The 16,018-nt window shown below is 33.1% G+C and overlaps 1 protein-coding gene across 9 annotated transcripts in view; it reads left to right on the forward strand.

Moving 5' to 3' along the window:
- LOC145279835 (calmodulin-regulated spectrin-associated protein 2-like) overlaps window positions 1–16,018 on the forward strand; it is a 273,839-nt gene that overhangs the window by 145,454 nt on the left and 112,367 nt on the right. For all 9 annotated transcript variants that reach the window (XM_080131267.1, XM_080131269.1, XM_080131268.1 and 6 more), the window contains exon 5: window positions 9,175–9,260. In XM_080131267.1, the coding sequence (XP_079987393.1) occupies window positions 9,175–9,260 (86 nt within the window). The remainder of the gene's footprint in view (window positions 1–9,174; window positions 9,261–16,018) is intronic.

The following is a 16,018-nucleotide window of genomic DNA, read 5'->3' on the forward strand; positions in this document are numbered from 1 at the left end:
ATGAAATATATATGTATATAAACTAATCCACTTTCAACTGATTTTGTTAAAGCATCTGTGTGCCCACAAATTAATTTCTATTTTAGTCAAAAAAAAAAAAAAACATTAAGAGAATATTTTTTGTGTATGTTAAGTGAAAGAAATTCTTTCCTTTCAATTAAACCTTTGCATATAAAAATTAAATTTTTACAAGTGATTCTTTCTTTTCTTTTTTGATATCGGTTAGATTTAAATTAAACCTGTTTCTTTGCTCATAAAATAAATTTCCATATGTGATTATTGAAGCTACCTGGACATGTTTATGTTAACTTTTATTTTTATAAACAAAACCACATTAGATTTCCCAATCAAAAACAATGTACATTTATTTTTCAGAAAAATTTTTGATTCTAGAATTTTTCTTAAAAATTTTATAATCCGATAGTTATTTTAGCAAGGTCCGTTTGTCGCACTGGATACTCAGATAGCATGTGTTGTTTGCCTTTTAAACGTCAACCGGTTTTATGCTCTTTACTCTTTGTGTGAGTCGATTTATATGTAAATTAGTTTGACTCTCGCTCAATCTCGCAGGGAGATCTCTTTGCTACAGGGCTCTCCACCAAGAATGGTTATGTAATATCACCACCATTCGACACTGCTGCGTCTGTGGCAGAAGAATTTACATACAGTAATCTCTTGCGAGTTTCTTGAGCCAGTGAACTGTCCTCCCTGCTCTCGTTTTCTATGGTTGAGTTGCTTGTTCAGTTGTTTTTATCAGTGACTGTAAAGGGTTGAAAATGTCTGTCTGTCTGTCAGGCACATCGAACATGGTGGTTTTGCACTCAATATGGGCTTTTTTTAATCTGTCCACAGACACCATCTCGGTGTGACCATTTATATTCAGCTTGAAATATTTTTGCTTTTCTTGCCAAAACTTTGAATGGCCCCAGATAGGGAGGGAATGAATACATGAGTCCATTTATCCATATCTCTTGGGACATGTGCTGAAATAATTTGTGAACGAGGACATAGGAGGTAGTCTCGAAAAATATGCCCGAAGCCGTGAGACATACGACGAGATGCCTGTGTTGGATGAATTTTCAGGTGTGAACATTGTACCAGGTAAAGCCAGATTAGTGCCATACAGCAGTTCTGTAGAATTGTTTGTTGGTAGGTTGAAAGCGATGAGCGAGTGCAAGTGGCTCTACACAATTGTGTTCTTAGTCTGCTAGAGCATTTGCAGAGTTTAAGTGAGGAGGTTGAACTTGCTGAGTGAGTGCAAGTGAATCTGCACCTTCTTAGTCTGCAAATGTGTCTGCAGAATATAGGCGATAAGGTTGAAGTCAGTTACACAAAGGCTTGCAAGCGAGTCTGCAGTACCAAGTACAGGCGAGTTTGTACCCATGTTGGTGTGCATTGTTCATGTTGATCGAATTCCCTATGCGTTGGTTGAATCAACGAACATCCAGTCATCGAGTTTTCCGATGTGCGTGTCGCAGCTAACTCATTTCAAACTGGTGACTTCTTCCATAATGTCCCGTTGTTAAGCTTTTTCTTGAGGTGGGTTAGTTATTATATCCCAAACTGTTTTAGCTAATGGTGCCGTATGCCACAACTCCAAATGCATAGAATTTCAACAAAAAAAAAAAAAAAAGGCGTCCACTTGTGCAAGCGAATGGCGGTAGAGATATAAAAACTCTTTTTCACTGAAAAAAAAAAACCCCAAAAAACCAATGGACCAAATGAACAAAAGAAAATTTTATGAACTAGTTGTCCTCTTGGACATTTGCACAAAAAAAAAAAATTTTTTTTTTTTTTTTTTTTTTTTTTTCAAAATCTAAAATGTCATAATTAATAATACTAAAAGGAAAAATCGTCTTTAGTGCGTGTGTGAGTGTATAAAAATAAAATAAAATTTTCAAACTTTCTTTGAATAAAGTAATAAAGTTTCAACAGCTTAGCACAAGGACAAAAATTCTTTTGTTCGTCTTTGTAGTAATTTTTTTAATTGAAGGAAAAACAATGTTATCAGAACTAAAGCAAAATGTAGTTTGAGACTTACAATCACGAATAATCTGTTCATTGGGAGCAAAAAAATTTTTTTGTTTTTGTTTGAGCCAGTTGCTCTTTTGTAATTCCAGTAGGATGTATAAACCGATGTTAGGTTGATTTTTTTTTTTTTTTTTTTTTTTTGTACATGGATAATGTATTCGTCGAAGAACGGGTCACAACTTTAGCAAGGTTCGTTTGTCGTGGTGGATACATGTGTTGTTTGCCTTTTAAACGTCAACCGGTTTTATGCTCTTCACTCTTTGTGTGAGTCGATTCATATGTAAATTAGCTTAACTCTCGCTCGATCTCGCAGGTAGATCTCTTCTTTGCTACATTATAATCTCCCATTAAATAAAATACAAATCATAGATATTGTATTCATCTATATATATATATATATATATATATATATATATATGCGTGTGTGTGTGACCTTGTTTGTAGGGAATGGTCTCTACCAAACTACTGTCAATTTTTGGCCTAGACTTGAAATTTTATACAGGGAATTTGGACCTATGGAACAAATTCGACTTGCTTTTTAGCTGGTAAAATGGTGAAAATAGCTGCTAAAGGGTCAAAATTGAATAAAATGAAATTTAGCAGATATAAGTTGACTAAACGTGGTATTTCTACGCATACACAAATATACATTTATATTTTTAACTTTTTTTTTATGTGTATGGATTTAGGTTAGACTAATGAATAAGACTGGAGAGCTAAATGTTTTGGTTTCGATTCTAGCTGATTGCACCCTAGTCATATTTTTACTTTTCTTTTAAACTTTTTAAATCACTACTATATATTGGCTACAACATAATAATCCACAGAATATTGGGTCTTTTAATAATAAATATGAATTTTGCATGAATTAAAATATCAAATTTAAGCATATTTTATGACCGGACAATGCCAGGCCACCTTCATGAATAAAGCACTAGTTTAATTTCTCAATGTAGATCTTATTAAAATAGATGTTGCTAAAAGATAATACATTTCTATTTAAAAAGGATCTATGTAATAATATTATGCTAAGGCCTTTAATGTTTGTTCATACATTATCACCTTTTTCATACATTTAAAGAGAATGAGATCGTACCATGATGGTTGGTAATTGATCTGATGTCGTTATGGTAAAATACTCAGACTTACCCATTTTAAAATCACTTGTTCTAAAATCAAATTATTATTCCCCATTTACTTAAATGTTATAATTTTAAATATTTCAAGATGTGATATTCTTATCAATTTGAAGAATATTTAGCTGACAATTAATTTTACATTAAGACAGAATATTGTTCAAAAAAATTAAAATCTACAATTTTAAATAAAGAAAAAAAAATCATTTTATTTTCTTAACGATATTTATCTTGAGATTGACAATTATTTTTACAGAAGAGTATTTTTTGTTTTTGTAGTATTTTTGTAGTATTGACCCTAACAGACATTATTTCAAAATAAATACAATTAGTCACTTTAAATTATACAGATTAAGGTAGAAAGTACTATGAAATTTTCATAGTCACCCTCTAGTATTTAATAATTTTAGATCTGTTTGCACAAAAATGAATAAAATTAGTGTTTATATTATGCAATAATATTGTTGGACAAAAATATTTTATAGAATCTACTAGCACCAAAATATTTTTTTTGTTGTTGGCACGTTCTTGAATTAATATGTATTAATGATATTTTACCTCATATTTCAATACCCTCATGGGATAGGTTTTGAACTTTTAAGATCTTTGAAAGGGAAGGGTGAGGAATGCAAAGAAATAATACACCAGTGTGACCTTTTTATTTCAATCCAGAAATAACTTTCATTTCAATAAAATTTTGAATTTCACAGAAGAATTAAATAGATATGACGGCTTTTTTAAATCAATAATGAATTAAAATGGTTGACTTGTTTTTATTTATTGATATCCTTCAAAATTTCAAAGTAATTTTAAAGTTTTTATTTGCACTATCAAAACACAAGTAATTTCTGTTTCTGCCTTGTTTAAAGACAAAAGTTTAGTATTATGGGCCAAAGGAAAAGTGACCCCCCCATATATATATATATATATATATATATATATATATATATATATATATAATATATATATATACTTTTTTAATTGGAAGTTGTTTTTGTTTTTTTTAATTTTTTCAGTTTATCTTGTATCCATAAAATATTTTTGGAACCATGATAGATTTTAAAATTTGCATGAATATAATATTCATGCAATGTAACTTTTAAAAACAATAGTTAACTAAGACCTTCCCCCCTGTACTGCACAAATCTTTTAGTTTTATTGGTGGTATTGGGTAATAAAGTATGAACATAATTGATGCAATGAATACCAAGTCGGTTGTGTTCAATTATATGGTATGAACTTGCAATATTTCCCCTGTCATAGACAAAAATTATCATGTATTGAATTTAAATAGACATGATTCAACATTAAATAATCCCAAAAGATATTGATATGTTGTAAAATCAACCAAGTAGAACCATAATGTTGTAGTATGATACCTGTTGTATGCAGTGAACACAAGCTGTTATTTTCCAGGGATCGGGTGGGGACTTTGAGTTAGCTGAGGGTATCAATCCTGATAATATTAGTATATAAGATCAGATAGAATTTAAATTCATTTTATCAATTTTGTTTTCTGTGTTGATATTTCTTATACTATTTGTACCCTTCTTTGCCAATTTCTTAAACTAAGTGAAAGGGAAATAGTTCTTCTGGTGCTTTTTTTGTAACCTTTTCATTTCTATATAATCTTAATATGAGGATATTTTTTCTATTTCTTTTATGGTTCATACATGAGATACAAATATTCTCTTAATTAATTAAATTAATGATAAATAGGTGCTATTTATCATTAAGCTAATTAATTAGTTAAGAGAATATTTGTATCTCTTGTATGAACCATAAAAGAAATAGAAAAAATACAGTGAGCAAATATTCTCAGGGGGGCATGTGTGTTGAGCAAAAAAAAAAAAAAAAAAAATTCAGTAGTAGGCAGGTAGACTCAAACCTGTACCGTGAAAGAGGAAAAGAATGTGAAAAAAAAAATAGGTGACGTCTTTGCTGTTGCGCTTATCACCAAACCGAAAGTGACGTAGGTTTAAATTAAGGCTAATCGATCGAAAAGAGGGGATGACTTTTGAAAATAGTGGCAAAAAAAGCAACCCCTTTCTGTAGAAAAGTTCCCAATTGAGGGTGAAGAAATGAATGTTTTTAGCCAATTTTTCGATATTTGTCATCCAAAGGGTCAAGCTTCAAAACTATACTGATATCATGAAAATCCATCATCTATCGAAAGTTTTAGGCAGAAATACATACATACATTTAAACAGATAGGTAAGATTTATATTATAGATGTCTGTGATTCGTGTTCAGTTTGTTTAAGGCTTAGAAGACCCTCTCTTCATCCAGTGGTGGAATTGGCTCTTGGAAACCGGTTTAATGACACTATATGTATGGACTTAAAAGAATTCAGACATAACCAATGCTGGATTTTATACCTAATTGATGCATTCACTAGGTACTCTGCTGCCAGGCTGATTAAAACCAAGAAGAGTGAAGAAATTATTTGCAATATGTTTTTAATGTGGATAGCATATTTTGGCGTTCCCAAACGCTTCTTGAGTGATAATGAAGAGAATTTAATAACTATGGTTACAGAGAGATTAATGAAAAACTGAATATTGAAACCTGCACTGCAGCCGCTGTAAGTCCATTCAGTAATGGCACCATGGAAGCAATGGAGAAAACATTGGAAGATGAGAAATGTGAACCAGAAATAGCTTTGGCTTGGGCTTTTAGTGCCAAAAATGCTTTTCAAAATCATTCTGGACATAACCCAAATGAGCTTGTTTTTGGATCCAACATAAATATGCCGTCAGTTTTGATTGACCAGTTACCCACATTAGACGCTTCAACAACCAGTGATATGATTAGAATAAATTTAAATGCCTTACATTCTGTGAGAAAAAGGTTCATGGAGGCTGAATCAAGTAAAAAAAATTTGGAGAGCACTGTGATTTAATAGACATTATGCAGGTGAACGATTTGACAGGGGCTGGTGTTTACTATAGAAGACAAAACTATAAAGGACGGCATGGCCCTGCCAAAGTTTGGGGTAAAGAGTCGATGTGTATTGATCCGCCATGGAGGAGCATTCTATAGGATGCATATATGTCACTTGATGAAGGTAAACAAGGACCTTGGAAGGCCAAGGAATAAAGAAAATGCAATTTCCTGAAATGAAATGAATTTTCTTCATAGCCATGTGCTACAAGACGAGCCTTCGTTATCTTTTTGTCATCCTTAACTTTCTCTTTTGTCAACCATCTTGTTGATATGCATTTTTGACCTATATTAAGGACACATTTATACACTTTAGGTTTTCATGGTTTTTATTTCTTTCTCGTTTCCAATAGTTACAGGGAGGAACTGAAAGATAATGCTACAAGGCCGAGTAGAGAGTAAATAGTGGAAAATAAAATTATTGGAAGTAATAAGTGGAAAAAAGGAAAGATTATGAGTATACAACCAAAATCAACTGGAAATTATGGCCATTGGCAGAATATATAACTAGCTACAAAAAAATAAATGTCCAGTGTGTATCAATTGGGATAAAGTTGATCAGTGGCAAGAACTTCCTCAAGTAACAGAAGATGATGAAGAACATGTCGTTTTCCTCACGTCTGAACAAAAACCAGCAAAACATGTGATTGATGCAAAGGAGAAAGAAATAAAAAACATGAAAACTCATGAAGTGTATGAATGTGTCCCTAACATAGGTCAAAAATGCATATCAACAAGATGGGTGATAACAAAGTTAAGGATAACAAAAAGATAACGAAGGCTTGTCTTATAGCACATGGCTATGAAGAAAATTCACGTAACCTAAAACCAGACTCCAACATGCAACTATGAAGCTGTGCATCTTGAAATATTAACAGCCCATGTTAAGAATTGGCAGGTGGAGACCCTTGATTTCACCTCAGCATTTTTACAAGGTGATATGCTAGAAAGAGAATGATTTCTCAAACCACCATCTGAGGCATGTCCAGAGTCACAAGTGTGGAAGCTGAAAAGATGTATTTATGGATTGAGTGATGCATTGATTGAATGGTACAAGAGTTATTCAGGAATGAACTAAACTAAAAGAATTGGTAAGTGCATATGACAACGTACTGTTTCTTTGGCACGATTTATCCAAGAAGTTGATGGGTATTCTGGTAATGCATGTAAATGACTTTATATTTTGTGGAAATGATTATTTAAAAAAGATGTGATTTCAGAATTAATGAAAATATTCAAGGTTGAAATGCATAAAAATGGAACCTTCAAATTTCTGGGATTGTGCATTAGACAAACAGAAGATGGGATCATTATAAACCAAAATAATTATGTCATCTATTTCTCCAATAGATATAAAGAAAGGAAAAATGATGAGCTGAGTGAAGAGATGGCAGATTTAAAGACTAACAGGTCAAATGATGTGGGTATCTACCCAGACTCAACCTGATGTATCATTTGATGTGTATAGGATGAGTAATATCAGAACTTCATCTAAAGTGAAGTTACTTTTTGAAGCCAACAAGTTACTGTTAAAGGTTAAATCAAAGACGGGTTCCATATCCTTTCCACAGCTGGGAAATCCTTCAGATTTGAGTGTGGTTTGCTATTCTGATGCTACCTATGCCAGCTTGGAGAATGGTCCCTTACAGAGTGAATTTATCATCTTTGTTTATGGCAAGATGAATAGACTGGCTCTTATGTCATTAAAAAAAACTTGACAGAGTAACAAAGAGCCTATTGGCATCCGAGACTCTTGCATTCAATGAAGCTGCTGATGCAGGTGCATTGATAGCTCCCATGCTGCAAGAAATTTTCAGACTACCCAAGTTGACTGAAGTACTTTGTAAAACAGACAATGCATCTTTGGTAGAGACCTTAAAAGCATCAGATCTTGTGACAGACATTTGAGAGTAAACAAAATGTTGGTAAAGGAAGAAATCCAAATTGAATGGATTAGAGAACAGGAACAGGTCGCAAACTGTTTGACAAAGATGGGAGCCTTTACTGAAATTCTAAGAGACTTGTGTTATTAACTTGTGTTTTTTGTTGGAACTTACACCAGAAGATACCAGCAATATTAAAGTTGCAGTTATTGAACTTGGTGACTTTCTTCTATATATTTAGTTATGTCCCTTGTCTCAAATGAATATTGAATATGGTGTTTATCCGACATCGTGGGAAGTACTAAGTGAACTAACAGTCAAGACTCCTACCACAAATCCACCAGATTATTGCCTTACTATTCATCTGCATCCTTGGTTAGAAAAACTGAATTAGCGTTCACTTGCATGTAACATTACACTACGAATATCGTTTTTTCTTTTGTTTTTTTCCGAGTTTTATCATCTCCAATAGCCTGGAAATGTCTCGCACTCCTACAAAAAAAAAAAAGAAAAAAAGAGCCACCCCTGCCTCATTCTGTGTGCATTTTAAAATGACTTATTGAGAAAAACTTCAATCATTACAGACATTATTTTCAAATAAGTCCAGATTTACTTGCCTCCCCATTACTGGATAAAAAATTAGCTTTCCACTCCTTGGCTACAGCAAAAAGTGCACTCCTTTCTGTAAAGCCCCAGTTCTTGTAAATAAAGTATTAAATTCTTTTTTAATTAAAGCTAACTTATATATTGGCAAATATTAATGAGTAGTGATTGATAATAGGCTAGGAGACTGGAGTTCAATCCTCTGTAGAGTCATAAAAAAAACCCCAAAAATGGTACATGATTCTTGTTAAACACTCAACATTATAAGGTAAGAATCAAGAGTAACTGGATTAAACCTGGAAATGAGTGACATCCTCTTTTACACCTCATTGTAGAAATCAATGAAAAAGCTTTTGGGTTGCCCTTGACTATGGTTGACTACTACTCTTCTTTTTTACTTTTATCTAGACATTGTGAAAAACTACCATTTTTTTCTTTAAAATGAACCTATGAAAAATCTTTTGGTTAGAATTAGCTTATTTATAACTTTGTTTAAATCATGATATAAATTCATTTTTTTTAGCATTTATACATTTCTCCTCTTCAGATTTCCATATTAATTTTCTTTTCTTTTTCAGAAATCACATTTAAGTTTGATGGATGCATTGATGAAATGTTACACCCACAAATTAATCAGTATAGAAAAAGTTGTACAAGCAATTAGGTAAGTGAATCTGACAAGTTATTTTCATTCAAAATCCCATGACAACTTCAAATATGCAAATTTTTTTTTTCATATAATGGTTATTGGGTATCTGTAACTAAAACTTATTTTTCAATAAATACTATCGAGGATACCTGTTGCCCGGGTATGTGGAGGTGTAGTAAGGACCTTCCCCCTTCTGAGGGAAGGGGTTGAAAAGAAAAAAAAATGTGGTATAGTAGCGGGGTTCCTCGGAGTTGCTTGTGTCAAGTAAGAAACCAGTAGGAGGAGGGTAAAAAAAAAATAAAAATAAATTGGTAGTAGCTGGGGGAAGGTGAAACAACAGTAGGAAGTTTGGATGGAGAGAGAAAAAAAAGTGGTAGTAGGCAGGCAGGCTCGAACCCGTAGTGCGAAGGAGGAAAGAAAAAAAAAGTGACATATTTGCCGATGTCTCCACAGTCCAACCAGAAAATTCAGAATGTTGAAATTAAGCAAAGTCAATCCAACTGATATGATAACTTGCAAAAATGGCGACGCAAAAAAAAAAAAAAAAAAAAAAAAAAAAAAAAACCCTCCTTGTAGAAAACTTCCCAGTTTAGGGTGAAAGAATTAATGTTTTTGGCTAATTTTTCGATTGTTTATTGGTTAATGTGATTTGGCCATATGGACATTTCATAGGTTACTTGGAATTATCTTTTTTTATACATGCATTCCAAATCCTCATCATTTCACTAAAGTTGCAAAGATAGTTAAATTAAAGGCATCAACATTTTGCACTTTTAAAAATTATACTCCCTACTGTTCTTGTTTTGGATGTAACATTTCAACAGATGTAAACTCCAATCATCTTCCAAGACGTCTTGTTGAATTTGTGACTCTCTACAGGATTTCAAATTGAATCCTGTGTTCATTTTGTTATCCATAACTAAGTAGAAGTACATTTGATAATTATTTGACACTTTCATCTGTTGCATCATGGATTTGTACCTGAAGGTTATATAAATCGAAACATTTGGGAGAATCCCATTCAAGATGAGAACAGCTGTCTCAATCAAAAGAATATAAATTATCTATCCTCATCTCCAAAAATTTTGAAACAAATTTAAAAAAGGAAAACCTTTAGTTTTATCATTTTAAAGTAAATGTTGCAGTTACTGTCTATGCATGTGTTTATTTTTATTTTTTTTTTCAAACACTCTTACATATTATATATAATTAATTTATGTGAACCTACCAGAATAAATCAGATGTTTAATTTAGACAATAAATTTAAAAAAAAAATACTGTTTTAATTGTCAGAATTTTTGAGATGAGGATTAAAAATTAGTATTTGTATTACTATTCTAATCTTGGCTGTTATTTTGACAATGTAATTGTCGGCCATTTTGAACTTGAAAATCTTTTTTGGACTCTGGAACCTATACATAAATTTGAACTGAAGCTGAAATTAGACTCCCATCAAAACAGGAATTGTTGCAAGTGTTGAACGCAATTCACCTATCTTAGCAACACAATTGACTTAGACTTACGAACTCTCGTGGCTTGCAATGCATTAGACATCAAAGTATACCATCATGTTTCATTCCATTGTAATCAAATCTTTGTCTGCTTCCAGTTCATTCTTGATCTTCCTCTTTTTTCCAGTAGGAGTCTCTTGGAAAACTTGGTTGGCAGTTCTGTCTGGGGCCAATAATTAGGGTATGTCTGAGTTAGACACTACCTGTTGGTTAGTGTGAATTCATGACTTCTTGGTTGGTTGGTAGTTTGATCGCTCTATTGATCCCTAGAATCTTTCTAAGGCACTTTGAATCAAACGCATCTAATTTTTTTTCTTTGCTGATTTTCACAATGTTTCAGCCTATGTATGGCTGAAAGATGTAATAAACAATGCCATGCTAGCTACAATACATCAGATGGAGGAAATGTACAATTTCATTGTAAAGTTTTCCATAAAAAATTGTATTGCACAACAACCTCTTAACTAATACGGCAATGTCATTGGAAACCCTCTAAAGTATCTTATCACCATTAATAGCCCAAAGCTAATCCTAGCAGAGAGAACAACTGAAGCAGAAACAAATTGAAGGGCATTCACAAAATGTTTAGCCATAACAAAAGACACAAAGGCCAAAAATAAAAAAATTAAACTCCTTCATTTAATTTACTAGAATTGACTGCTCACATTAGAAGTGATTGTTGGTCAACGCTTTTATCCATTGTGCCATGTTAACACCTTGCACAATGGCTAAATGTGTTAAGAATAACGTAATAATAAACACTTCAGCCCTGTCATAAGTGATAGAACTAGAATGATCTGCCATCATGGATTAATAATAAATGGTGAAGTGTGAACTCCTATGTTCACAAAGTTGCATCTAAAGAAGACTGGAGATTATATCAGTTGAAACCTGATAATGACAATCAAGATTAGAATAGTAGCCCCCCCCCAAAGGAAACTTTGCCCCTGTGCACACTCAAATAGGGGCTGAATATACACATTTTTTTCTTAAAAGAAAAAAGTATAACCTCAGTTATGTCATATTATAATGTATGTGATTTAATAAAAAAAATGGAATTAAAAAAAAAATGCTTAAATCCACCAAATAATTAAGGTCTGTTTTAAGAAATAATTATCCGGTATCCTAAATTTCTAATTTCTAATGAATTATTTGATCATGGGGGAAGTGGACATCACCATCTTGGGTTGATGTATTTCGTATTTGTAAAATCCTATGCATAAAACAGATTAAGCACATCATCCATTGCGAAGTTAGACTGGCTTGGTAATCATCAGTTGAATAAGTCCTCTTGAAGTTATTCCTCAGATGGTTTAGGTACACCACACGTCACCTGTCTGAAATCTGGATAACAAACACTTCGTTTCTGTGAAAATGACATGGTTCACAGATAAAAACCTAGCTAACAACCTCTAAGGTCTGACCTTGAAAAAGATTGAGTGAACAGTTTATGAAAGAGAGAATTGTTTGATATATGGAAGATGAGATGAACTGCCAAGAATGAAATGGAATTATTTGCAATGCGACGGCATCATTTGAAAGCGCCAGTTTAGCCCACTCAAGGTGAAGGTTATATCGGTCAGACTGTTTTTCAGTTCTAGTAGACTCTCCTTGCAAATTAATTCGGCTGTTATTGTAATAATTAGAGCAATTGCCCAAGCAATACTGAATGCCTTGTTATCATCTTGTGTAATTAATGTAATTTTTTCTTTCTTTTCCTTTCCCCCTTTTTTTCTTTTCCACTTCTTTCTCCCGTTTGTTCCCCCCTTTCTTCCTCCCGTTTGTTCCCCTCCTTTCTTCCTCCCGTTTGTTCCCCTCCTTTCTTCCTCTCGTTTGTTCCCCTCCTTTCTTCCTCTCGTTTGTTCCCCTCCTTTCTTCCTCTCGTTTGTTCCCCTCCTTTCTTCCTCTCGTTTGTTCCCCTCCTTTCTTCCTCTCGTTTGTTCCCCTCCTTTCTTCCTCTCGTTTGTTCCCCTCCTTTCTTCCTCTCGTTTGTTCCCCTCCTTTCTTCCTCTCGTTTGTTCCCCTCCTTTCTTCCTCTCGTTTGTTCCCCTCCTTTCTTCCTCCCGTTTGTTCCCCTCCTTTCTTCCTCCCGTTTGTTCCCCTCCTTTCTTTCTCCCCCCCCCTCTATGTCCCCTCCTTTTTCTCTTTGCAAAGATGCAAGTTTTAAAAATTGGCTATCAATGAGTCTCTAATGGAATCTATTTTGCCCTTATTGATTAATTCTCTGGACTCTAAATACGCAGATTTCTGATTTGCCTTCAACTTACAGTTGTGTTTTTTAGTATTGGGTTAATACACATGCAATCTCCATTGAGACAACACAGTACATTATATTTCAAACCTCTTTAGCATACCTCTTACCAGGTTGCATGATTGCAGGCCATGCTTTTTGCCCATTTTTCTTAAGATGTTCTGTTTTTTGAGAATGGATCTGTTATGGCTCTGCATCTTTTATGCTGACTCCTGCTGTTCTTTTTCCAAGAGTTAATTAGCAATAAATAATTTGACAGATCATTCTGTATTATGCAATGCATGTAACCAACCCTGCTAAACAAGTGCTGCATAAAAGCTGCAGATGGAGAAAATGATTATTGGATTATGGTTCAAAAGGTTAACCTTGGCGAATAAATGGAAGTGAGGGAATTATGCAAGTTACGCAGAAAGAATTCAGTCTTTGCTGGTTGATACTTGAATAAAGTAACCCACATTTCAAAGTATATCTCTGCTTTTGTAATTGCACTCTAACTAATAAATCCTCCATTAAAATAATCCTTGGCATTCATGTGCGTGCGATTTAACCCCCATTAGATTATTTTTTATTAGGGATATAAAGTCCCATGTCTACTGATAAACTAGACACAATAGACCACTTGAAAGATATTTGACACATTATTGCACCTTAATTTAAGGTGTAGTTTGAAAATTGGACCTCTAGATTATGCCATATATGCATGAGCCACAGCATCATATGCTCAAAATTGTATCTAAATTACGAATGCCAGAAATTAATGTTTGGAATAAGCCACATATTTGTATAATAAAAATATTGGTACTTATGCACTTATTGAACCGTGCTGAAATGGATGTTATTATTTAGAAAGCCATTCTTAACATGGGGAGAGAAGGGTGTTTTATAACTATTCTGTACTTTCACCTAACAATTTCATAAAGATATTGTAAAACTTTAATTAAACTTGAAAATACTATTTTGAAGATGGTGCGGTTCAATAAGTGCATAAGCACCAAAATATTTTTCTATGATTTATTTTAAAGTTTGCCGCCTTTAAAACAAAGAAAAAAAACAAAACTGTTTACATGTCTCAGATGATATACCATCTAACACAAGTATATATTCCAATGTTATGTTTATTCTTTGATGTCTCTATGTGGTGTAGTTTGTGCTATCATTTTAAATCCAGCATATGTTGTATGCTAATATGAATTAAGATAACAATCATACACTTATGACTTTATAACCATATATAAAGAATCAAGTGTAATAATGAATTCAATTTTTTCTTTTCTCCCCTTTGACAGTTTAATCTCTTCATAACCGGTGAAGCCAGCCGAGTTTTTCAATTATACTTGCATTATTGTTAAATTAATGCTCCCTCTCTTTGTTTAAATGGATAATTTTTTGCCTGACATACAAGTAATTTTCATGAAAGCTGGGTACATTGTGTGTGTGTGTGTGTGTGTGTGTGTGTGTGTGTGTGTGTGCATAAGAGTACTTGAGTATACTTAAATATATTTGTTAATCTTAACAATTTAGATTATCAATTTTAACATTAAAAAGAAACAAACTATTACTGATAAGTTTTTTGCAGTTTAATTTATTTTAAAGCGTTTATTTACTTCAAAACACAAGTTAAGTGCTTAAGTTAGAACAAGAACACTGGCTGACAAGAGATGGTCATCAGGGGAGTTTCAATAATTACTCAAAAATTGAAACTTAAGCAAAATACTGGCACAATCACACCCAATAAATGTCACTATAAATGTCAAGGCTTCCAGATGACTGTCTTGTGTCTGTCATTATGTTCTCGTTCAAACTTGAGCACTCAACACTACTTGTGTTTCGAAGTAAATAAACACTTTAAAATTAGTTAAACCACAAAAAGCTTATCCAGGTAAGTAGAAGAGTAGCTTATCTTACTTTTCATAACGTTTATTTGTTATATTATCACTTTTTGTTTTGTTGTCTATACTGCTAAATCCCCCCCCCCCAAAAAAAAGGCAAAGAAATTATACAAAAGGTGAAAAGATGAAGTCATTTGTTAAGGTTAAGAAAAATCATTTTAAATATGATTCTTGTAATTATAAGAAATTCACATTTTTGATTGAGAATGTAAAACATTCTAGAATATTTATTTCGTAGAATATTTTAGAAAGTTCCATCAAAGAATATTACCCGACTAGCAAAGATATCTGTGCTTTGCATGGGACTGTGCTGTACGCCACTTCATGAGCACTCTTGCAGTAAGTAGATGATGTAAAAACAACTTGGGTGCTTAAAATATTTCATCTACCTCTTGAAGTGACTGAAATCCAACTATGACTTTTAAAGCAAATAGTTTATATCAATGTTGACACTTATATTGTTACACATAAAAATGGGAACAATTACAGAGAATCACAATGGTTAACATTTGTTTAGTATCACAAGCACATTTTTATCAAAGATAAGGTTACTTTATGATAACTTATTGTGCACCATCCCTAGGTGGGGGAGATACGAGGAGCTGCACCAAATATGACCTTAACCCTTGTAAAATGATGTACACCATTCCTAAGTTGGAAACCATCATCATATTAGGTTTGGTCATGATTGGTCCAGTCATATGGACTTTAGGAGAGTATATATACATAGACTATAACCTTGACCTTAACCATGGAAAATGTTGTGCGCCATCTCGTGTGGGAGGGGGGGGGCATCATCATGCCAGGTTTAGTCATGATCGGTCCAATGGTTTGGGCTGTAGGAGAGTTGTATGTATACGTGAACACACACAAATGCTACGACTTTTTATATATACGTGCCAGTATTCTTATATTAAAGGCACAATGAGGAAGACAAAGCTTAGTATTGATTTAAAGCACAGGGTTATTGATATTTTACAAAACTGTGCTTTAATGATTGTTCCTCTAATGTTAAGTTTTGGTAAAGATGACTAAACTACCCTGCACTTTTACCCCAGATGCTGTGTAGATAGATCTGCATCCCTTTTTAGATGTATTTGCCTTGATTATTTGATTATTTTT

The sequence above is a fragment of the Euprymna scolopes genome, chromosome 7 (genome assembly GCF_053919585.1).
Source record: "Euprymna scolopes isolate OS-2025 chromosome 7, ASM5391958v1, whole genome shotgun sequence".
In the NCBI taxonomy this organism is placed as follows: Eukaryota; Metazoa; Mollusca; class Cephalopoda; order Sepiida; family Sepiolidae; genus Euprymna; species Euprymna scolopes.